The sequence below is a fragment of the Lutra lutra genome, chromosome 3 (assembly GCF_902655055.1).
Source record: "Lutra lutra chromosome 3, mLutLut1.2, whole genome shotgun sequence".
Taxonomy (NCBI): Eukaryota; Metazoa; Chordata; class Mammalia; order Carnivora; family Mustelidae; genus Lutra; species Lutra lutra.
The window spans coordinates 83,135,001-83,160,247 of record NC_062280.1 but is presented as its reverse complement, the minus strand read 5'-3'; the positions used below and the strand labels follow the sequence as shown (position 1 = coordinate 83,160,247).

The following is a 25,247-nucleotide window of genomic DNA, read 5'->3' as shown; positions in this document are numbered from 1 at the left end:
CATTAATATATTCTGTAGGAATGTGACTACATTTCTTATTTGGGGAACAGTGGAGGCCTTCATTTCTGCTTTTATCTCACAATTCTACTTAAAATGCAAATGTAGTTGAAATACATCATTTGTGTGAAAAATGAGATGGGCCATTTGGAATATGTAATTTTAAAATATGGAACCAACACAAGCATACGATCAAAGTAATGAGTTAATTTTAATTTCTTTTTCTTGCCTGCAGATGTCCTTGAAGGTTACAATGGGACGATTTTTGCCTATGGACAGACCTCGTCAGGAAAGACACACACCATGGAGGTATGGTTGCAGCGTGCTGGGAAGCATCCCCACGAGTGGCTCAGTAGCTCTATACGACCAGCCACATTCGGGTGCCTGCAGCCCCCTGACTGTGATGTGAGAGAGAGACAGTAAAGGGACCGGTCATGTCTGACCAATTCATTTTGACATTGTGGAGTTTCAAAATAATGATAATAAAATCCCAGGAGTTCAGAATTTCAAAGAAAATCCTTTGTTGGTGGCTCTCTCAAAATGGTAATAGTACATTCTTTTAAAATACTCATCAGTAAACTAAACAGTAGTGTGAGTATCCTTAGGGACTGCGGCCCTAATCTCACTGAGAAAGTCTGCTGTGAGAATCATTTATGCTAAGAAGGGCCACTCTAGGGAGGCGAATTTCCTCAGAGGAAATAAAAAACCGTAGGACATAGATGCAAAGAAGTTGGCTTATGGACCAAATTCAGCCCAGAGACATATTTTTATTCTGCCTGCACACTGTGTGTTTTTATATTTTTTTAAAAAATTATTATATGTATTTTTTAATTGCAGGCAGTGCTTAAAAGGGGATGATTTCACAAAATTTTAAGCTTCCAAATTGGGTTGAAAATTCAAAAGATCCTACAACTAGGTAAAATTTCACCATCCTATAAAGCGTAGGTGTCACTAGCGCAGAGATCATCATTGTCTTCTTCACCTGTTTATTCATGTTTCTAATGCATGGAACAGCGGCTGTTCCTCTAGGAGGGGTTCGATAAAAACACTTGTTAAATTGATAGCCTCGAGGTGACGGTGGCCAACCCTGTGTGTGGGCTGGGCCATCCAGTGTACCTAGCCCCCTGCATGCACAGTAGGAACTAGCATGCAGCCTCCTCTGTCATTAGCGTGCACACCTGACCTCTGTGGGGGTGTGAAGGTGTGAGCCCAGCTCAGAGTGTTGGCTGTGGAGCCTGTGGCTGTCTTCCAGACAAGACACGTTTACAGATAAAATTGGCCCCCTTTACCTCTTCTTTTCCTGATTTTTTGCCATGGCCTCCTGTAAGCCCTTCAGGGCCGGATACTCTTCTATACCTGGGCCCGCCTGACAGGTGAGCAGAAGTAGAAGAGTGGTTATTATAAGACACTGTGCAGAGGAAGTTTGGGGAATTCAGCTTACAAGCAGCAGGGTAAGATGAATCCTTGATCCTTCAAGCTTAGGATTTTCATTTACGGTTCCCTCCTGGGAGTGTTACTGAGAGACGTTGGCCACAGAACTGGTTTAGCTTATGAATCATTCCTATTGAAGAGGAGATTTCAAAGGCACAAGGCTAAAACCCTTGGGGCTCTGATGTTCTGTTCACACACATTCTAAGTGTGCGTGTGACTCTGGGGGATCTTATTTCTGTTGTGTTGACTCACTTTCAACCGTTCGGGGGGGGTGGGGGACAGTGGCTCCGAGATCGCACAGATTAAAGGAAGCATGAAATTTGTTTACCACTGCTTCTGGGCGGAGCAGGACCGTTCCCTGCACCTGAGCCTTGGTCACGCTCTTCTCTGCATCTCATGTTCTCATGCAATACCCCTTGGAGATGCAGGCACCATCCTCTTGCCTGCCTCTTACTGGACCCCAAACCCTTAACCTTCCAGGCACTAGCAAAGTTGCAGTTCTGTGTTTCCCAAGTACCAGCAACTCCAGTAGCCATGACAAAAGCTCCTTCATAGGTCATAAGGCATGGTGGTGGGGGTGGTGCTTCTCATGATGATGTCCATCAGTCTCTAGGTTTTTGGAACATTACAAAACAATATACACAATAACAACAGAAAATGCGGTAGTTAGAATCCCCCAAATCATAGGGACTGTTTACAAGAGTGACCTTTTTAGCTTTGGGATTAATTCATCTTTGGAAAATACAAGGTATTTGCTCAATGTCAGAAATTTAAAATGTAAACCATCAAAGGAGAGACCTGTCCCCAGAGTAAAATCATAGTTTGTGGTGTGTGTGTGTGTGTGTTGGGGAGGGGCGAATCTGTGGGTGTAAGGAGATGGCAAAGACAAATGCCAGCTCTTTAAAATGAAAATAGGAGGTGTTTTGTTAAATGTGGGCGCCTGGAGCCCTGGGCCTCTCACAGCACGAGCCTTACAAGGCCTGCAGCACGCTCAGCTGGGGACCTTAGGGGAACTGGCTTCTGTGCAGGTTACTCTCACAGTAAATTTAGGCAAATTTTGTAGTTTTTTCATCCACATCAGTTTTAAAAGGTTGATTGCAAGGGGCGTTTTTCTTTACTATGACCTCCGAAGATCCTAGAAGGAAGGAATGGGTTGGGAACTTTCCTAGACACCCCCCTTCCCAACACACACACTTAGTCTGGTTCTTTCTGTCCAGTAATTATAGATTGAAGAGAAGGTAGGGGATATTTTAGAGGAAAAGAGAAGCCCCGAGCTGAAGTCGTAGAGACTGTAGGAGACTGAAAAATCCAGGACCCCAGAATGCAATTAAATTAAAAAACAAAACAAAACCAAACCAAACCCTGCAGGGCTTGCACCATCTGAACGGATTTTATGTATTTGGAATTACACATTGTGATCTCTCAAAGGCTTTTGGAAGGGGATGTTAACTCCCTGAAGGGACAGAGCTCTCACATTTTAAAGCTGTTTTTCATTTTAATCCCCTCATTTTTGGTCTGACATCCAGTGGTGATTCCATTACCTTCTATTGAGGAGAACAAACAGATAAGCCTACATAAAATTGGAAAGATTAGCTTCTGAAGATGCAGCATTTAAGGTGGATTCTCAGTAAAAATAGGAAACACGACGGTGCTGATGCCAGGCTTGGTAGGACACTGGCATGCATTGGGCCCTGGCAGGTGCAGCCAGTGTTCCAGGGCTGGGTCGAAGGAGGGCTGCTGGGGGTGCTGGCTATATGGGGAAGAGAGGGGGCTGGACCTTTGTTTGGCCTGTGGTGCTGGGAAGAGCTTCTGTGGGCCTTGGCCTTTGCTTTGTGGCCCTCTTTGGCACAGATTTAGATGGATGGAGACACGCTGTTTTTCCTTCTGCCCGAAGGGACACCTGGAGCCGTGGAATGGTGCAACCCCCCACTGCTGGGCTGAGCCTGCCAAATGATTTTTAATGAGCCTGTTCGAGTGCATTGGTTCTCGTGTGAGCTGACAGGCTGCCTGCTTTCCCATCTTAAGTGTTTCAGGAAACTATCCTGCTTGGGAGGTTGAGGAGGCACCTGGGGCTAGAACAAAGGGAGTCTTGTTCTGTGGCTGATGGCCTGCGTCTGGTTTCTTCTTTCATACATGCCCTGAGAAGGCCACATTCAGAAGTGGGAGAAGTTTTTGAAGAGGATTATATAGGATACAAGTATAAAAATGTTCTTTTTGTTTTCTGAGAGAAAAAAGGATGATGAAGTGGGACATTCCTTTGCTACCCAAATCCATCCCAATCCTTCAGCCAACTGAAGTTGTCCTGGCTATCTGGAAGGTAGCCTCGGTTAGTATTCTTCAGTTCCTGGGCCACATTGCTGTCCTCTCAGGATCCCTGCTGCATCCCCTTTGCCCATCCTCATCTTCCTCCTCTCTCAAGATTTGTCGTCCCTCAACGAAGCCATCCCAATACCACCCCAGCTGGAACGGACTCTCCCGTGCTCTGAATTTCCACAGCTTTCTGCTTTTTTACCACCTTTCATTGCCTAAGGTGACTACTGCGTATGTGTAGATGTGTATTTTATTTGCAAGAAGGAGTGAAGACCTTTATGAAACACCTGTCTATCTCATACATACACAACACACACATCAAAACTCCCCCCAACACCACTCACACCCACATACTACATACATCACACACATCCACTCCGTACACCACGTATACCAACACACACACACAGACACACACACACAGATTGTCTTGACAGGCTCAGTTGATTGAACATGAAGGCTCAGTTTTCACCACACTTGGGTTTATGAGCTAGATCAAGCATTCCAGCCTGGAAACCTGTGGTAGATTTGAGTAGTACTTCTACAACCATGGGAATGGGAGGTATCCTTCCGCCTTCTCCAAATACACATGTGCTGCTCTCTCATGTGATTTTTGGGTGTGGGCCTCAGGGAAACAACACAGGGAGTGTCCCAGACTCATCCCTGGTTCTGCCTTGTTTCTTACCCTGACAAAGGCAAACAAAGGGATGCCAGTATTTGTATAAGCTAGGAATCAATTGAAAGATAAATCTTTTGGGAGGGAAAGCATCTAGGGAAACAGACTTGAGTCATTTATAAATGACTTTTGGATTATCTCTTATCTTTCTTTGTCTGTGGACCACTGAGTAGAAGCTAAAGGATTATGATGGATTATTGAAGGGTTCTGTGGGGAGCATGGGGGGCACTCCTCAGATCTCCAAGGTGGATTGGCCCAGTGGTATCACAAAATTTGACTGGACAGAGATCTGTGTTTTCACAGTCCATGTCATTTCTGCCAGCAATTTACACAGTCCTGAGCCTGCGGGGCCCAATATTTTATGTTTACAACGGCCTATGAGAAGTAAGCTTACCAACATTTGAGAGATTCTGAGTCTCAGTCATTGAGGGCTGTTTTCCTGAGATTTCTAGTCATGGCCTGGGATAGAAATGTATTTTCAGACTCTTCAGGTCAAATAAACCTTGACGACTGCTTAATGAGAACCTGATATGAGCTGAATAATATAATGCTAACATTTATCATTTCTAACCCTCTCTTTATACTGCTACAATTTAACTTCTACAATAATTCGATGCAGGAGACACCGTACTTAGTGTCATAAGCAATGGGAAGAAATACATATGCACTGGCCATCTTGCCTTCAGGGACTGTACCGTCAAAAAGCCACATAAACACATCACAGGATTTAGGATCCTTAACATGCGAGGGCATTCCCAGGTGAAAGAGCTTTGCCAGGGCCCAGATGTATCTAAATTCAGCTTTTCTCTTGCTTTCACTGGAGTGGAAGGTGGATCAGGTGTGCAAAGGAGGATTCAGAACCGGAAGTGCTTAGCGCCTAAGTCCACATGATTTCTTGCTTTTGGTAATTCAGATTGTTGGCTTCAGAGTTAGCCTGTCAGAGAGGCACTATGTGGTGAACCCCCGAAGGATACAGAAGATCTCACTGAAGAAAACAAAGCAGATCTTCCAGGTGTCGGGCAGATTTTAGAACAAGGGTGTGAGTCCTAGAGTTGGTAAAGTTTGCTGAGAGAAGAGTAAATGGGTTTTGTACTTTTCTTACAGTTCCATTTTTCCTAGAGTTTAGAACTTTCTGAAGATCCTAGAGTTTTGGAACTTTCTGAAGACTCTTCTTGCCAATGATTACTTTAGACTTGCAGAGTTCGTGTTTGTGCATTGATGTGTGGTTTAACAGGGAACAGGACAGAACATGGGAGTAAGGAAGGGTCTCTGGAAGTCCTTGCTGAGGCTGCTGTTTAAATACTTCTAGAGCTCTTGTTTGGGGATTGCTTTCAGATATCGTGGCATATTTTTTTGAAAGTCTTCAGAAGCAGCAAATCTGGATCTTTAAAAATGGATTTAGTGATAGAACTCAAATCACAGAAAAATTCATCTATCCCTTCATCCCTTAGATGAAATATCCCTCAAATCCCTTAGGGTTGGAGGATGGTTGCTAGCTGCATGGGGAAGGGAGGGTTGGGGCTCTTCGGTAGAAAAAAGGGGGATAAAAGAATAAGAGAATATCTTACAAGTGAATTTAAATATTAGAAATAGCAAAAAAAAAAGAAACCAGCTAAAAATTTTTTGTAACATTTCAGGCTGGGAATTACAGATTTTTAAGAAATTGATAAAATGGCTTTTCTTGATTGGTTTGTGAGGGGATACTGAAGGTATTCCTAGAATAATTATTGTTAAATTTTTGAGCAATGATGACTATCAGTCTATCAATGTCTATCAGCTCTCAAGTTGGATTTATTAAAGCAAATTAATTTGGACTTATACATTTGGATCAGTTTGTAAAAATTTCAAAACAAAAACCACATTTAGTATGTGATAGTTACCATATAATCCCAGACCTTCTCCTGTCTTCCTTCCCTCCTCCTTCCTACCCACACTCTCACCACATATAATGATTTAATGATTTGCTGCCCTGAGTGGCAGCTGGAGAAAATATTTTCAAGCCCCAGAACCTGACAGAACAAGCTCTCTCCTGCTGGGTGAAAAGGAACACGGTGAGTTATTTCCATGAACTGTTGGGCTGTTGGCACGTCAGGGGGACCTCCAAGGATCGGACTGTGTGTGTGTGTGTGGGGGGGGTGCTCCCTCTTCCATGGAGTTCTGTTATGAAACCCAGCTTGGTTCCTTCTCTCTTCCACATGTTTCCTGGCACTCTAGCTGCCTGTGCTTGTGTTTTTCCCTCACTAGGGGAAGCTACATGACCCTCAACTCATGGGGATCATCCCAAGGATTGCCCATGACATCTTTGACCACATCTATTCCATGGATGAAAACTTGGAGTTTCACATCAAGGTGAGTGCTATTGATTAAAGAGAAAAACTGGGCCCCAAATCATGTTTTCGTTTTCCTTTTTGTATGTATACATAAAAGATTGTTTTTTTTTTAAATTTTTTTTTATATAAAAGATTGTTTTTTATCTATTTTAAATGAAATGCTATGGTAAGCAAAGCCATAGTTATTTAATGACTCAGGTGAATACTGAGGAAATATCAAAGTAAAATAAAAACCTTATTTAGGGGGCGCCTGGGTGGCTCAGTCGGTTAAGCGTCTGCCTTCGGCTCAGATCATGATCCCAGGGTCTGGGGATCGAGCCCCACATCAGGCTCTCTGCTCAGCGGGGAGCCTGCTGCTTCCTCTCTCTCTGACCCTCACCTGTGCTCTCTCTCTATGCTTTCTCTATCTCAAATAAATAAAATCTTAAAAAACCTTATTTAGGATAGAATTATCTGGATAGTTATCTGAATTCTACCCTTTACCCAGTGGATCTCTGTAGATATGACTGGAATGTGTCCATGATTGGGTTAGGACAGCATTTCCCAAAGTGTGTTCCATGGAACACAGTCCCTCATATTATTAATAGGTGGCCTATCAGGGAAAAGGCTAATGGGGCCAAATAAGCTGGGAAAATGTTTTGTTGAACAATGTTAAATTCATCACAAGTTGAATATGCTATTACGTAATCCAGTTCTACAAAGGGGACATGTAGCAGATTACGTTTTCCAGCTTATTTGACTGTGTTCCTATTTTTCCCCTCTTGAGGTATGCCGGACTAGTGTTTTGAGGAGTATGCTCTGACAAGTGTTGGTGAAGGGCGTTATCCTTCCTGGTTTTTGTTTTTGTTTTTATTTTTTTATTTTATTTTATTTTTTTAAAGATTTTATTTATTTATTTGACAGAGAGATCACAAGTAGGCAGGGAGGCAGGCAGAGAGAGGGGAGGAAGCAGGCTCCCTGCTGAGCAGAGAGCCCGATTCAGGGCTCTATTCCAGGACCCTGAGATCATGACCTGAGCCGAAGGCAGAGGCTTAGCCCACTGAGCCACCCAGGTGTCCCTTTTTTTTGTTTTTAAGCCAGAACCTCGTTGCAACTTAAATTTGAATTGAAAGAGAATTTTTTCTCTTAATTATAGCTGTTAATTTATAACATTGGATATTAGGGATACATTCATTGGAACTCATTTGTTTTCATATGACTGAAAGTCACTTGTTTAAGCAAAAAGAGGCAGTTGTTACAAGATACAAAATTTGTTAGTAGGCATGGGGCGCAGGGGTTGTAGAAAAGCAAGAAATCCAGACCCCCCCCTTTAAAAATATCTTTAAATTAAAAAAATTGAGATATAATTCATATGATTCATGTACCATAAAGTTCATTTTTTGAAGTGAACAGTTGGATGGTTTTTAGTGTATTTCCAAAAATGTACAACCATGATCACAGAGCTGAGATTAGACTCTTGATCTGACCAACCTATGTGCGGCACCTCTTTCATTATCTTAAACTTCCGCCCTTACTTCTGCTATGTACCTTTCCTAAATTATATGAAAACAAGGCAACAGCTGTTTGCCCTTCATAAATTAGATTTTTATCTAATCTAAAAAAAAAGACTTTTTTATTATCTAAAAAAAAGACTTTTTTACTTCACAAATCTTTTCCCTCCGTTTGTTGGTTAACACAGGTTTCTCCTCCTTGCCAGGGTTCTTTATATCTAAGGATACAGAAGCCTCTGGCTTTGATGGGATCAAGATTTAGGAGCTTAGTCCATCTTTAAGGCTGTTTGTATTTAAATACCTTCAACTCCTGTAGGGTTCTTATGGGATAATCCTGGAGTAAGATGTTAAACCAATTACTGCCCTCAAAATAGGGTCTTGTATTAGAATCTTATTAAAATAAAAACTGCCCCAGCATGGTGGGGGGCTAAAAGCGGGGGGGTCAGGAGGAGAAGGAAGAGCACCCAAGTCTTCAGGGCTGAATTTTACACCCTGGCTTCCTCTTCTGCGTTTGTAGTTATGCTCACTTACTTCATAGATCATAATTGCAAGTGGGCAGACTAGCTATTGACTGTTCCGTGTTTTGAACTGAGTGGTGACGGGCTTAATCAAGAAAAAGAGGCTTGATTAAAGCAGTTTTGAAAATCTGTTCCTTAAAGTGAGCCCCATAGAGGCTTTAAACGTTATTTCTGAACATGTTATTTTCTTAATGCAAAACAACACATATTTATTTTTCTTCCACCTGGTCTCACAAAGTATTTGAAATGACACACACACACACACACACACACACACACAAAACCACAATCGTCCCTCCCCATGCCCCGAAAACAGCCAGTATCTTCTGTGGTAAAAATAAATTAATAAATCAGAGGGGTTTTTCTCTTCTCATATTAAATGTGAATCGGATTTTAATTGCCATATTTGCTAATATGTAATTTTTGACTCCTTTTTAGTGTAATTAATTTCTCTGCAATCTGTGGAAATAAGGACACATGTGTACATCTCTTAGATAACAGAAGTCTTAGTGAAAACTAGACAATTTTGAGATGCACAGAATGGTTTGGAACCATGGTTGAGTTGGCTACCAGGAGGCTGAATTAGAAATGTGTAAGATTAGAGGCCAAACAGACCCTAGGATTTCAGCCACAGGGAGAAGTTTTCAGGAGCAGTGAGTCTTTCCAAGGTCAGCTAGGTCTGTCTATGACGCACGCCACTTGGTGACTGGGGAGTTTGACAGATAATCTGGCAAGATCAGGTTGTTAGGCAGACGGGCAACTTGGAGAGGATGCCCAGCACACATTCCAGTGTTTGAAGCCAAGACCCCAGATCCCAGAGAAACTGGGAAGTCAGGAGGCTCCAGGACACAGACTAAGTAATGAACTGGGCTGAGGGGTGAGGACTAGTGCTGGGTTGGGGAGGCTTCACTGCCCCTGACCAGAGGTCCAGAGCCAAGATGCAGGGGTGAGGCTGGGATGCAGGGGTGAAGTTTCACCTGTTGAGTTACACCCCAGCTTTACAATTGTTTTTTTTTTCAACTTCTTTTCTTAACAGCTTGTTTGTCGATTCCTTTGTTTAGGTTTCAAAAAAACCCCATGAACATGAGAGAAAGAAAGTTGATCTGGGAGGTGGAAGGCGAGTGTAGACAGAGTGCAGAATCCTAGAGAGAATTTTTGACATCATTAAGTCCAATGGCTTCATTTGACAGATGGGAAAACTGAGGCCTATAGTCCTAGTTATATGTGAATTAAACCTCCATGGTCAAATGTCTAGTTAAAGTTGTTCTCAGGTGTCAGGTAGTATAAGAACCTAGAGAATTTGGAAGCCAATTCCTTAGTTCCCGGAGATTCTGATTAGGAGTTCTGCAGTTGGGTTCACACCTTTGCAGTTTCAACTGCTGATGCTGATGCAGGTGGGGCTGGGATTGGGCTCTGAGAATACCCGATTAGAAGGCTTCCTTTCCCTCTCCCAGTTGAGTCTGTCTCTCATTAAATCCCATTTTGTTCCAACCCTTTCTGGCCTCCCCAAAGCTGGCCACCATCAGCAGCCGTATCCCCGTCCCCACTTCCTTCATGTGAATGTTTTGGACCTGGTCTGGTAAGGGGGTCAACATCCTGCATGAGGAGATGCCAACTGATTTCAACAATTACTCGCCAAGAACGTTTTCTGTTCCAGGCTTTGTCCTACCTAGAAGTTTGCTTGGTGCTCATCAAGGGTGAAGGGTAGAGTCCATCTGTAAATGGTTGTCTAGGGCACGGTGTAAGGAGCACCTGAATCAAGACCACAGACCACAAGACCCACTGTACTGCGGGGCGGGGTCCACCCTGGGCAGGGGCCCTCAGAGCAGGCTGACAGCAGGAAGCAGGAGAGCACAGAGAGTCGACTGGGGCTCTGCTGCAGGCCTCCGAATCCAGCTTTCTGCCCCCGCTTCCTGCTCTTCTTAGCTGTGCATGACAAAGGCTTTTATGAGTTCTAATAATGACATTCTTGAAATACGGCATGGCATTTCTGTTTCAAACTCAATTTGTTTTTAACTAGGTTTCCTATTTTGAGATCTACTTGGATAAAATCAGGGACTTACTCGATGGTGAGTAACCTGAATGTTTGTCCTCTATTTGTTCTTTAACAAGGTCCAGGGAGGTTGAAGTGATTCATAGCTCTTCTGCTTAAGGAATTAATGAAAATTTATAGAGATGTTTTATTACCTTTATGCTATCTGCTTTTTCTCAACCAAGGCTTAAAGAGATTATTAGATTTGCGTATCTTTGGTAACAATTTCTCTTTTTCCTCCAGTACAGAATCTTTAACTTTTCTTTTCTCCTCTGCCTTATGTCATCCTTATTTTCAGTATCCAAGACGAACTTGGCTGTTCATGAAGATAAAAACAGAGTCCCGTATGTAAAGGTATGAGGAAAACTTGATGATGCCATTGACTTCTCTCCCAGCACTGTTACAAAATATGCCCAGAATATTGTTTTAGAGTGTATGTAGGTGTTTCATCATGTTCTTTATATTTAATATTCATCTGGATAAAATATAGACATTTAATTTCTTCAGTCATATCTGTGTGTGAATGTGTCACAGAGGTCTAATCACATGAGTAAGAAGTGGAGAAGTGAACAGATATTTATTACTCACATGTAAAGAGGCTTTGATAGTGGAGATAATTGTGTATACTTCGCAGGGAGAGGAAGCCTATCATAGCATTATGCCTAGAACTTCAAAGTGACTAATTAAAGTTGGTGGCTCACATGAAAAGCAAAGCAAAATTTCATCCATTTCTTTTTCTGTCCCTGATTTTCTTTATTTTCTGTTTCTACTGCTGTTGAGTATGCACAGGTACTTAAACATCTAGGAAAAAGGGGACATTTCTTTTCTGGTTTACTTCTGTGTTTCTTAGGGTTTTAGCAGACTCCTCTTTGATGTAGAACTCAAGCTGTAAGCAAGGAGGAAGAGCTGTTGGATCCACATGGCAGCCTTTCTCTTATCCTGCACCTCTTGAGGAAAAATGGGAGAATGTTTAACTGTCTTCAAATAGAGTTGCTTTCCAGTTTCTAATGGTGAACCCGATCTGACTTTCTTCCAGGGGTGTACCGAGCGGTTTGTGTCAAGCCCTGAGGAGGTCATGGATGTGATAGATGAAGGCAAAGCAAACCGACATGTGGCTGTCACAAGTAAGTGTGGGTGGTGTTTTCTCAAACCCTGTCATTTGGGATACAAGTGTATTTCCTTGGGACCACTAGGAAATAATGCCAGGGAAGGCATTATAAAACAGTGGCCCGGAAGCAAGCACACAAGCACACGGGAGTGTGCAGCACGAGAGTGTCTCAGCAGGTTGAGGGAGGCATGCCTTCTGCCATGCAGGAAGCTCTCGGGAATGCTAGGTGAGGCTCGCTGTGCCCTGGTAGCCCCCTCCCTCTGGACCCTGGGGGAAACCATCAGGAAACCATCAATAATCAGCCAAGGAAAGGGGACTACAAGCCAGCTTCTAAATGTATTTTAACCACATTATTATTCAGGTTAAAGAAAATGCAAGCCAACAAATTTTATATGCTAGCCATATGTGTGGAAGGAAACCTCTTTAGATTTCTGTCCTCTGTAAAAAAGGAAAAGAAAAGCAAGGAGCTCAGAAAGTGGAGCTTGGAGCCTCATTGGAAACCTTCCTTTGCTGTGTTAGTAACAAACACATGCAGGCTGGTGTGTTGACCTTGCAGTTCCTTCCTTGGCGTGCACACGCATCTCCAGGAAGTGGGTCTGATGTTGTTAGAGCAGCAGCAGCTCTGGCCCCCCGTCTTTGGGCTGTCTGTCTCCTTCTGAGGAATATGAACAAGTCAGAAGGAGATTATAGGAAGAGCTAGGGATTTCTAGCTTGGAAGAAAGAAAAACTCTGAGGAGAACATAGGGACAGTGTAATATATTTCTTAACATGTTCACGGTGCTGATATGCATAAAGTCGGTTTGCTTTGTATGAACCACATAGGTAGGCCACCCAGGATTGTTGAAGCTACCAAGAGGCAGGTTTTGACTGACCATGAGAGCTCCTTGCTCCTGAGAGCTGCCCTCAGGAAAGCCTGCTACCTGGAGGGGCCGGGTTCCCTGTGTGGCATGCAAGAGATGGAAGCATCGGTTGGTTGACTGGTCTAGCCTCTCTAAGTCTCTTCTACCGAAGGCTCTGTGATTCTGTCATCCAATACTGTAATTCTCGACCTTTCCTCTACCCCAGCATCCTATCAGATGATATTCACATGTGTGGCAGATTTTATAGGTGAGCCTAGACATGTATACAGCATAGGTTAAATTCCATGTCTTTCTCTTCTGCTTCCACATAAGGCTGATATTCTCATAGTAATAGCGTCTTGTTTATAAAGAAGTTATTTGTTTGAGGGGCGCCTGGGTGGCTCAGTGGGTTAAGCCTCCGCCTTCGGCTCAGGTCATGATCTCAGAGTCCTGGGATCGAGCCCCGAATTGGGCTCCCTGCTCAGCAGGGAATCTGCTTCCCCCTCTCCCTCTGCCTGCTGCTCTGCCTAATTTTGATCTCACTTTATTTCTGTCAAATAAATAAATAAAATCTCACAAAAAAAGAAGTTATTTATTTGATTTCTTAAGCTATTTTTAGTCTTAAATTATTCACAGCATACTTGACAATCCATCTTGGCCCTTGGTTCAGAACTGTAGGTGTAGAACATTAATTATTTTTCTTATCATTCTGGTAAGGTAGTTTTAAAATTACACATAACATAGAACTTACCATTTTAACCATTTTTAAAGGTAGAGTTCACTGGCATTAATTCCATTCACAGTGTTGTGCAAACATTATCACTGTCCATTTCCAGAATTTAATCATCCCAAAGCTAAACCCCATGCCCATTGAACAATACCTCCCCATACTTCCTCCTCCCAACCCCTGGTAACTGGTTTACCACTTTGTGTCCCAACAAACTGGATAAGTCTAGGTACCTCATATAAGTGGAATGATAGAAGTCCTCTTGTGACTGGCTTATTTCATGTAGCATAATGTCTTCAGGGTTCATCCGTGTTGTAGCATGTGTCGGAATTTCCTTTTTAAAATGCTGAAGAATATTCTATTGTAGGTATATGCTACATACATTGTTCATTCACCCACATATAGACATGTGGATATTTAACGTTGCTTCCACCTTCTGGCTATTGCGAATAGTGCTGCTGTGAACATGGATGTTGAAATTTCTGTTTCCAGTTCTTTTGCGTATATATACAGAAGCAGAATTGCTGGATCATATGTCAACCTACTTTTAGTTTTTTTGGGAACTACCACATTGTTTAACATAGTTTAACGTTGTAGTTGCGTACCATTTAACATTCTTGCCAACAAGAGTATGTGAGTTTCAATTTCTCTACATGCTTGCCAATGCTGCTTAGTTTCTATTTTTGTTTTTAACAGCCATACTAATCTAATGGGTGTGAAGTGTTATGTCACTGTGGTTTCAATTTGCATTTCACTAATGACCAGGGATATCTGGCATTTTTTTCATATGCGTATTGGTCATTGTGCATTGTCTTTGAAGAAATGTCTGTTTAGGTCCTTTGCTCATTTTATAATTGGGTGTTTTTTTCTTGTTGATTTATAGAAGTTCTTCGTATATTCTGGATCTCAGTTCCTTATCAGATATACGATTTGTGAATATTTATTTTCTCTCATTATGTGGGTTGCCTTTTCATTCTGTTGGTGCTGTCCTTTCATGAGTAAAAGTTTTAAATTTTGATCAAGTCCAATATATCTGTTTTTTACTGTTGTCACTTGTGGTTTGGGTATTATTTCCAAGAAATCATTGCCAAATCCAGTGTTGTGAAGTTGTCCCCTATGTTTTCTTCTAGGTTTTATTGTTTTAGCTTTTACATTTAGGTTTTTGATTGTTCTTGAGTTAGTATGAGAGTCTAGCTTCATGTTTTGTGCATGCAGATATACAGTTTTCAGCTTAGTAAAGAGACTGTTGTTTTCCCGTCAAATGGTCTTGATACTCTTGTTGAACATTATTTCACCATTTTTATGTGAGGGTTTATTTCTGGGCTCTCATTGGTCCATCTCTGTATTTGCCTTTATGCCAATGCCACACTGTCTGATTATTGTGGCTTTATGGTAAGTTTTGAAATCAGTAAGTGTGAGACCTCCAGTGATCTTTTTCAAGATTGTTTTAGCTGTTCAGAGCTCCTTGAGATTCCATAGGAATTTAAAATGGACTTTCCTATTCCTGCAAAAAACACGATGAGGATCTTGATACAGATTGCATTAAATCTCTAGATCACTTTTGGTAGAATTGACATTTTCACGATGTGAAGTCTTCTGATCCATAGACAAGGAATGTCTTCCCACATAGAGGTGTCTTCTTACATTTTGTAGTTTTTATTCTTTTTAAAATTTTTAGAAGATTTTATTTGTTTTCAAGTAATCTCTACACCCAACATGGGGCTTGAACTTTTAACCTCGAGATCAAGAGTCGCATATTCTACTGACTGAGCCAGCTAGTCACCCCTCATTTTGTAGTTTTTAACATAGATTTCTTTTTTCTTTTTTTTTTTTTAAAGATTTTATTTATTTATTTGACAGAGAGAAATCACAAGTAGGCAGAGAGGCAGGCAGAGAGAGAGGAGGAAGCAGGCTCCCTGCTGAGCAGAAAGCCCGATGCGGGGCTCGAACCCAGGACCTGGGATCATGACCTGAGCCGAAGGCAGCGGCTTAACCCACTGAGCCACCCAGGCGCCCCAACATAGATTTCTTTTATTTCCTTGTTTAAATCTGTTCCTAAGTATCTTCCTTACTCTTTTTGTTGATATTTTATTTCATTTATTTATTTTAGAGAGAAAGGGAGAGAGTGCGTTAGTCAGGGTAGGGCCAGAGAGAGAATCCCAAGCAGTGGTAGACCCTGATGCCGGGCTCAGTCTTATGACCCTGAGATCATGGCCTGAGCCAAAATCAATAGTCGAATGTTTAACAGACTGAGCCAGCCAGGTGTACCTCTTTATGTCAAAATTTTAAATGGAATTATTTTCATTTCAGATTGTATATTAGTATATGGAAATGCAACTGATTTTTACGTATTGCTTTTGTATCCTGCAACTTTTGCTGAATTCATTTATTAATTCCAACATAATTTTTGTGTAATCTTTAACTCCCCCCCCCCCCCCCCCCCATATATCCTGGAAAGATTTTTTGGCGGGCCACCAGAGGAAGCAGCCTTTATTCACAAATTACCTCCAGAAACCAAAAAGACTATGTGCCCACTTTCAGCACCTCCTGTCCTTCCTGGATCTCACACTGCTCCACCTGGGGGAAAGGAAGAGATATAAATTGCCTTTTGGTTTTCCAAAGCCCCAGTCTTTCCCCTCCCTCTGTGGTCTTAGAAATTCAGTAGCAATACTGTTGTTTATTTTTTTCAGAAATGCCTGATGCAGCTACTTAGTAGCAATTATGGGTGAAGGGTATGAGGGGAAGAAGTTGGGTGAGTAAGAGTGATGCACAGAGAATAGGAACATAGTCTATCAAAAGTCCTCCTGTCTTGCCTTAGTGGCTTGATCCTTCACTGGTTGCATTTCTCTTCACACCAGATCACACATTTCTGAATCAGATGGGGGATTTCCACTACCAGCCATGGACACAGCCCCAGAGCCATGAGATGAGCTAGTCCAAACTTGGGCACATTCCTGGCCCACAAAGGCTTAAAGTGATTGGTCAGGCACATTTTGCCTCCCATGTATATCTTTGCTGTTTTTCCATTGAGTTCAGGGGCTGTAATTTCTGGGGCAATATTCTATTGCTCCAGAAATTACATATCTGGGATATGTGATAGGAATGTCAAACATCATGTCAGACTCGTAGTTGAGGAGATCATGGATATACCAGCATTTTCCAAAACTCTGAGGCCCTTCCTTGTTGGACTCTAGTTGGAATCAATCTTTGTCTACATTCTTGTTGTTTTCTACATACTGGATAAGTATGTAGATAAAGTATAAAGATATTCCTCTTTGAGTTCTGCACCCCGACTCATGATCTGGAGGTCCAGCATTAGTCTTCAGCCATCTTGAACAAGGGTGCCTCGAAAGTTGGTTTTAAGAAATGATTGCTAGTAGGGGTTGAAGGAGACCATCACTGAGATCTCTCCCTGCCTAGTTAACAGAGACCAGGGTCCAAAAAGATTTCTATTTCTAGTACTTGGTACTGATGAAGCATATTTAATCTTTGAGATCTTTTGTGTGCCTAGTATGGGTTATAGAACTGTATTTAAGGAAAAAAAAAGAAGTTTTAAATCTTAAGGACATAATCCTTCCTTAAGAAAGCTTGTGATAGGGCGCCTGGGTGGCTCAGTGGGTTAAGCCACTGCCTTCAGCTCAGGTCATGATCTCCGGGTCCTGGGATCGAGGCCCGCATCGGGCTCTCTGCTCAGCAGGGAGCCTGCTTCCCTCTCTCTCTCTCTCTCTCTCTGCCTGCCTCTCTGTCTAGTTGTGATCTCTCTGTCAAATAAATAAATAAAATCTTTAAAAAAAAAAAAAAGAAAGCTTGTGATATTATGGATAAGGCAAGACTTGCTCATATGATGAATACGGAATACACTGGGTTCTAACCATAAAGACGAAGCCTGAGAGACTGAAGGTGAGGGGGAAGGAAGCTGTGAGCTCTTTGTTCTTTTCTTTTCTTTCTTTCTTTCTTTTTTTTTTTTTGTTAAGATTTTATTTGTTTGAGGGAGAGAGCACGAGTGTGAGAGCACAAGCAGGGGGTTGACAGAGGGTGAAAGAGAAGCAGACTCCCCTCAGAGCAGGAAGTCCGACACAGGGCTAGATTCCTTGGACCCTTAGATCATGACCTGAGCTGAAGGCAGATAATTAACCGACTGAGGCACCCAGGCACCCCAGGTGTGAGCTCTGTGAGGCCAAGTATCCGGCTGGAATGAGATGTTCCAAAACATGGGGGCTTCAGGCAAAGCTAGAGAATCTGTTATCTTGAACCATCCACTAAGATTCTTAATTTCTTTGCCATGTGAAGATACTTTAAATCTCTCGTCTTTTTTTAAAAGAAACTGTGGTCTCAGATACTTTTTAAAATTGGCTGGACTTACTTTAAAAAGTGGAGCTATTTTGAGCATGATTTGTTGTGGTTTTTAGATGAGAGGCTTGTTACCTAAGCTTATTATTCTTTGCAGAACAGTAAACTATTTTCCTTTTCAGACATGAATGAACACAGCTCTAGAAGTCACAGTATCTTCCTGATTAATATTAAACAAGAGAATGTAGAGACGGAAAAAAAACTCAGTGGGAAGCTTTATCTAGTTGATTTGGCTGGGAGCGAAAAGGTAATTGGTTCCTTATTTGTATTATCTATAATTTTCCCTATTATTTGCTTCAGCGTGCAATGGTATAATTTTTATACTCTTTCCATTCCCTGGTTTTAAAGAGCTTTTAAAGTTTCTGGTATTGTGCCAAGATAATATTAAATTTCACCTTCATTTCTCTGCTCTCTTTTCTGGTCCTGAAGTCCCCTATTCACGACACAGGAGGTGCTTTGAATGCCAACTCGGATTTATGCTTAATAGGCCCCGATGAGGACATTAGGCAAGTGCTGGTGTGTGCTTAGCCTGGTAGAGGCTGTTGTGTAAATGGGGGAGGGGTGTGTCCGTTTGCTGAAAGGGAAGATCCGCATGTTGCACTAGATTCAAATAGGCCAGAAACAGACTTTGCCATTGGACTATAACTGTCCTGTCCCCACACGTTTGTTTGCTGACAGAAGATCTGGAACCTGGGGCTGTCCCTGGGTTCTCTGCTTCTGTCTGTGGTGGGTGTGGTCTGACAGGGCTTCCAGTGGGCAGACTCACTTTCTTCAGGCCAGGACGCCAGGAGGCCAGTAGGCAGGTCAAAAGCCCTGCCCCTTCTCTGGTTTTGTCAGGGCTCTCTTTTGGCATCTGTCCCATGCTTTCCTAGGCACTGGCTGAGGCCATACTCTAGAGCAAAGAACCTCCTAGCTGCCCCCTCCCAGCCTCACCTCCATAGCACTGCCAGAGCTTCCTGCTGCCACACCCTTTCTGGGGGCACTGCTCCCCTCCGGCGACCTCACAGAGCAAGTCCCTGTACACAATACCACGTGGCCTCTGTCATCGCTGACACTGTGCTGACTGGCCCCAGAGGCCAGCCCTGAGGCTCGGCCAGTCTCCTGGACTCTGTAATTGATCCCCACTTACTGTTCTCCACCGCTCAGTTGTGATACACCAAGTTATGGCCACTAACATCTGCGTAAGTAATGGCTACTTGAAATGTTCTCCTGTACACATCTGTAAAGCCATGAGCAGAGTCATGTTCCAGGATGTTCCTGGAAAATGATCTGGCTGGGTATCTAACATTTTATGGGTGCAAGTTTATAACTGTAATTAAACAGACATACACCAGAATGGAAAGACAGAGCAGCATCATTCAGTTCTCGCCTGGACATTGGCAACCAGGCCTCGCCTTGCTGCCACAACAGCTATGTGGGTCTGGGGAAAGAGCGTAGTGGCCGCTTTGTGCTTCCGAGTTTGCTCTCTTTCCCTTTCAAGCACAGAGAGGAGCACTTGGGCCTGTGTGCTGCTGGAAACAGCTTGGTGCTGGCAGTCGAGTGTGCGGGCCTGTCCTCTGCACAGTGTCGTGGTTATTGCTTAGGATATAGGCACTTTACAGTTGTGGTCCTGTACCTTGTTTCTTTTGCTCACATCTGTACTCCTTTGCCCTAGACGTGTCCACATGAATGTGTCACTGTGATCTACTAGAACAAACTCCGGGCTTTAATCTCCAGCTCCTGTACGTGGCGTTCTTGCCTTGGGCTGCCGGTGGACCTTTCTGGAGCTCAAAGTTTCCATGTCTGTAAATGGAAGGCAGTTGTCCCTGTCTTGTATATTTCATGGAGTTAAGGTACTCCGATGTGAAAGCACCTTAAAGCACGCTGTGTGAATAGGCTGTCGCTGGGGACCCAGCAGCTGTATTATTTCTCTGTCAGCAGTGGTGTCTATACACACACAGTTCTCAGAGAGAGGAGTATCTCTAGTGTTTGAAAACACTGCCCCCTGGACGCGTGTTCGTTTCTATCCCTTGTGGCTGGAGGTCTTTGCACAGTTTGCGATCCCTTCCCTGCTTTCCTCTCTTCCAAGAGCAACTGCTCCTCCTGCCTTGCTTGGCTGACCAGCCGAGCCAGGGAGCACATGGGTTTGCCTCTCTCCCAAGGATCTGTAAACTGCTCTCTACTTAGAGCAGACGCTGTCAGTAGGAAATTGCCAGGAATAACGCAGCAGAGGAGGGACTGTATGTGGTCCCTCTGGCTGCAGAGGAGAAAAGACAAGTCTACCACGTAACATACACTTTCTTGACTTTGATGCCCCCGAGTATCTTGCCTTTTGGACGGTCATTCCCTTTCTTCTTGCTATTGGAGTCAGTAAATCAGGGAACAGAGTCAGTCAGGCAGGGACAACCTCCCACCACCTCTTGTCTTTGCCTGAAGTTGGAGCTTATAATGTACACTTGCCCAGTATGTCCATTCATTGTGGCCAGGATGGTGTTTTCGTGTCATGCTGCCCCCTGGGCTCCCTCTGGTGAGGAGGCTGTGCTCAGGCGTGCAAGGCCCCAGCCTTTCTGGTGGTGACAGCACTCTTGGAGCCTGGTTTCCCTCGATGGATGTCCCCCAGGGAAGCATCTGCCTCTCTACCACTAGAGGCGTTTCAGCCATTCCCCTAAAACCTAATTGAGAGGAAAATGACAACAAGACAGAACAAATCCCCAGCCTGAGGCACAAGGGGAGGTTTGATCAACATGATTCTTACTTACTTTTATTTTGTCTTGCGTTCCAGGAGGATTCACATCGGCCTCCCTCAATCGTCAGCCCTGTGCCCTCCTGTGAATTGGAGTTTTCTGCTCTGTGCTTTTGCTGCCCTGCACAGCTCACTGCCCTCTCTTCTCTCTGGTAGGTCAGCAAGACTGGTGCCGAGGGAGCTGTTCTCGATGAAGCTAAAAATATCAATAAATCTTTGTCTGCTCTTGGAAACGTGATCTCAGCCTTGGCGGAAGGGACAGTAAGTGATCCTATCCCCATCTATTGAATGATGTTATGAGAAGTCGCTTTTTTGGGTCTGTGTACTCTCTTTGCCACATATCCCAGAGATTAGTTTGTTTTTCTTTGGAAAGGAACATAGGGAATCCTGGCTGTAGGCATCCTACTTGCTGGGAGATCTGGTCTATTAAAATGTGTGAATAGTGATGCTAATTTCCGCAGGCCCCAGACTGGGCACTCTAAACTTTGGCCAAATCCAAGGACTGGGCAACAAATTGTTTTACACATGTTTCTAGGTCCAGTGTCCCCTTTGCTAACTTGCTTGTGTTTTCTCTGTGAATGGACAATGGCTATAATAGCCAATACTTTTTTTTTTTCCCTAAATAGAAAACACACGTGCCATACCGGGACAGCAAGATGACTCGGATTCTTCAGGACTCTCTGGGTGGGAACTGTAGAACCACCATCGTTATTTGCTGTTCTCCCTCTGTCTTCAATGAGGCTGAGACCAAGTCAACACTGATGTTTGGGCAAAGGTGGGTGTGGTCTCTCACTCCGGTGCTCTGAGTGAGTGGTGAGGGTTAGTGTCAGCGAGGAAGTAGAGGGAGTGGCAAGCAGTCCGTTAGGAAATTGCACCTAGCAGGTGTTGCCTGTAAACTTGAGGCATCGCTGACTGAGGCCAAAAGAATAATTATGTTTTGTCAGCACCACGCTCTAACCAACTGAGCTAACCGGCCAAGCACAGAATAATTATGTTTTAAAAGAATCTGCAGGTATATGCCAGTCAGGGGTATGATATTTTTAAAGAAGTGCTTGTGAATGTATTATAGATGTGACTGCTGGTAATTCAGTGGAGTATTGCTTTTGTTCTTCACGGAGTTAAATCTTATTTTCGGGTTCACAGGATTTCAAGTGTGTGTAGCTCAAGACTGATAGCTACCTTTAATTCCATTTGGCATCCATTACAGAGTCGCTAATAGAATAACCAGAAACTTGGATGAATATGGAGTGATTGCATGAATATAAAAGGGGGTGAAGGAAATTCTCATACAAACTTGGGAGTGGGAGGCACACCATGGATACTGAGGAGAGGTCACGGCATGGTGGCAGCCATCCTCCCACCTTCTCAAATGTCTGGATCTCTGAGAACTCACAGGTGGGCAGCAGGACAGTGTGGTAATCCTGAGACAACATTCGTGTGTGTGGGTCCGTGTGGGCCTTCCTGCCTCTCTTGCCCAGCCCACTCTGCTGCCCAGAGCCCGTCTCCTTCAGCCATGGACCCTCGGTGCTCGTTCAGCATGTAGGTTCCAGTGCTGCCTTGCCCTTCAATTCTGAACAGTTGTGTGGTCTTCAGACAAGTCACCAGTTCCCTGCAGGCTTCATCTGGCTTATTTGTAAAGGGATGCACACAGCGCTCCCCTGCCTTCCCCCGGGAGTGTGTTGTGTGGTCATGCCTGAGAAATAGTTTAAGATGCCTAGAGAAAGGACGAATCGGGGTGGTCATGCCGCATGGGGAATTGTTAGGGCTTGTTTAAACTGCATTAAACCCCAGTCATTTCCTGAGCCCACAGCAGAACATAGAATTATGCAGTCATGGCACCTGTGGGATGTCTAAATAAATAATAATTACATTGAAATGTTGTAGAACTAATATCTTTTAAACTGGGTTTGGGTCCTTTACTTCTCAGATCACTTCTTTGAGTAGTCAAATGCTTAGGTGCATGGATTGCAGGAGGATAACTCCTACAACGGTCATGGGATACCTATAAACCAGCACCTGCTTATGGGAAACACAGAATACTGTGGTGATCATCTTGCCTGTCCTGTCTCTCCTGGTTTCTTCATGTTAAGTGTTAACATTTTTCTCTGAAGACATGTTTGAGCAAACTAGCACCAAATGCATTTACGGAGGAAACTTCTCTTTAAAAAAAAATTTCTGACTTGCGAAGTAAAAATAATCTGAATCGTTGCAAGCCAGGGCTGTCCTGGGGCATGGGCTATCTGTCTCAAGGTGCTGCTGTGAGTGGGCATTTGCAGCTGTCTGTAGGAAGAGTCTCATGACCGTCTTCTTTCTTCTGACCTTAGTGAGGCAAATGTCAGCATCGTCTTGATCACTAGCGCCCAGCACGTGCCAGGAGTGCCAAGTCGTAGCAGTTCCTATCTCACCTGTGTACAGAGGATGACATTGAGGCTTAGACTCAAAGCCATTAGGTTCCGCACCTGACCCCACATAGCCAGTAAATGACTAAACGTATAGGATGACGTAGAATGAGGATTGTAGAATATGACCCCCAGCCTCTTCTGTGCAGGCTCCTTGATCAGGATCCTCGATGAGCACGGGCCTCTGGGTCAGTAATTTCAGTTTTGAAGCCAACTTCTGTTACTGATCCATTCCTCCTTCTTGTTTACTTCTCTCCAAGCCTCTCTGTCCTCATCCGTAGGGAAAACTCGAACGCCTACCTCTGAGAATTATTGGGAGGATTAATGAGATGCTTCAGTTTTGACTTAGCACAGGGGTAGGCTGGCATGTGATAGGTGTTCGGTGGTTGCAGGTTTCCCTTTGCCTCCCTTTTCAGTAGTGTGCAGTCTGGGAAAGTCACAGAACAACTGGGAGTGCACGGAGTGGAATGGAATGTCTGGGATACACTGGGGGAGAAGGGGCCGGACTGAGTGAGGTAGAGTGAGAAATAAGTTCCTGGAATGAAAGACTAAAGAAATAATGATACTAATTTGGGATTCCAGGAAATAAAAATAAAATGTCAATTATCTTTTCAACTAAAATCGATTAGTCTGCCATTTTTTTTTAAAAGATTTTATTTATTTATTTGACAGCGTATAAGCAGGGGCAGAGAGAGAGGGAGAAGCAAGCTCCCCACTGAGCAGGGAGCCCAATGTGGAACTTGATCCCAGGACCCTGGGATCATGACCAGAGCTGAAGGCAAATGCTTAACCGACTGAGCCACACAGGTTGTCACTATCTGACATCTTTCATCAGAGTCGTCTGGATACTAGACTCCATGAGAGCAGGGACTGAGTTTATCATCTGCGTCAGTCATTCCAACAAGCATCCAGCACAACTAGTATACAGTAGAGGGTCATTCCATAAGTGCTTATCCAGTGAATGAATGGATGAATTAAATGCTTATTGTGTAGGATTCCTTAGAACATTAGGGCAGGTGTTGAGCTGTGACACCATTATGTCCAGAAGTTTGGTTAGTTTTAGATCTGGTGTGTTTTCCAGCCCTGTAATTGGAAAGGTGTGAGGTTTGGTTTCTCACCCTCTATTCCTGAGTTAGTTAATGGATTCTTCAAGGACATCTAACTTCTCTATGGGGCCCATACCTACTTTATTGTTAAATATACGCATTGAACCCAATTACACAGCAGACACGAGTTTGAACATCGGATTAGACATGGTATCTGATAGCTAATGAGATTAAGCACTTTGAACTCAAAAAAGACTGCTGGGCACATCTCAAATTCAGTGTAATGAGTGTTCATTATGCTCTTGTTGCAGGGGTGGCCAGACCTTAGGGCCGTATGAGGTTCCTTCGTTATTCCTATGTGGTTTTTCAAGGACATGAAGCAAGTCAGTGTTTTTTGCTAGGCTATTTTACTATATTGATGCTCTGAATAGAACAATAGTATATTTTTTGAAGCAGTAGAAACATGCTAAGTGTCTACAGATGCCTAAGGGCAGCCTCCCACGTCAGCACTCTTTAGGATTCTAGATTAGGTACTGGAATTAAAAGGAAAAAATGCACACAGTCTGTTTCTTGGTTTCAGTGATGAATTCTGGCTCTTTTATTTAGTCAGTTTTGTGTCTTTTGGTCCCCTGAGTGCCGGCATTGCACTATTAAAGAAGTAGAAGCCATTTTCTGTGTTCTCAAAGAGCTTTTAATCTAGTTAAGGAGGGGACACTTGAATTTCTAGGCAGCCCAGAGTCAAAAAGCTGAACACTTTTTGGGAAAGTGGGAAAATAGAACACTTCTTGCTTTTAAGGAATAAGATACTCAAATTAGAACACTTTCATTGATTTTTTTTTTCTTTTGGCTTCCAGCATTTGTTTTTTTAAGTCTTTAATTACTCTTCCAAGGTACTTTCATAGCACATTCGAAAAGGATATTTGTAAGTTTTAGAAGTGTGAACTCAAATCACCCAATTATCTTGGAAACCTATTTAATGTACCTTGATGGGGGAGTAATGAAAGAAAAGGGGCCCCCCCTGGAGCAGACTGATCTGTTTGGGGTAGGCCTGAATCAGCACATCTTTGACACCAAGAGTTTTGACTGATGTAGCATGAATAATTCAAAGGCTTTATTTGTATGTTGTATGTAGAAGGAGAATTGGTAATTTGGGGAAAGTAATATTATTCTTTTTCTGAAATGATCCTTTTTTCTTTTTTTTTTTTAATTCTGCCACCTCTTGCCCAGTTTCACCGAAACAGTTAGTCCTGAATGGCGTGGATGCAAAACTCA

The 25,247-nt window shown here is 43.2% G+C and overlaps 1 protein-coding gene across 1 annotated transcript in view; it reads left to right on the top strand.

Moving 5' to 3' along the window:
- Nucleotides 1-25,247, top strand: part of KIF5C (kinesin family member 5C) — a 158,299-nt gene that overhangs the window by 60,942 nt on the left and 72,110 nt on the right. The window contains exons 3-10 of the mRNA XM_047722402.1: nt 233-306; nt 6,659-6,763; nt 10,773-10,821; nt 11,083-11,138; nt 11,821-11,908; nt 17,931-18,055; nt 20,687-20,791; nt 21,157-21,305. Coding sequence (XP_047578358.1) covers nt 233-306; nt 6,659-6,763; nt 10,773-10,821; nt 11,083-11,138; nt 11,821-11,908; nt 17,931-18,055; nt 20,687-20,791; nt 21,157-21,305 — 751 coding nt within the window. The remainder of the gene's footprint in view (nt 1-232; nt 307-6,658; nt 6,764-10,772; nt 10,822-11,082; nt 11,139-11,820; nt 11,909-17,930; nt 18,056-20,686; nt 20,792-21,156; nt 21,306-25,247) is intronic.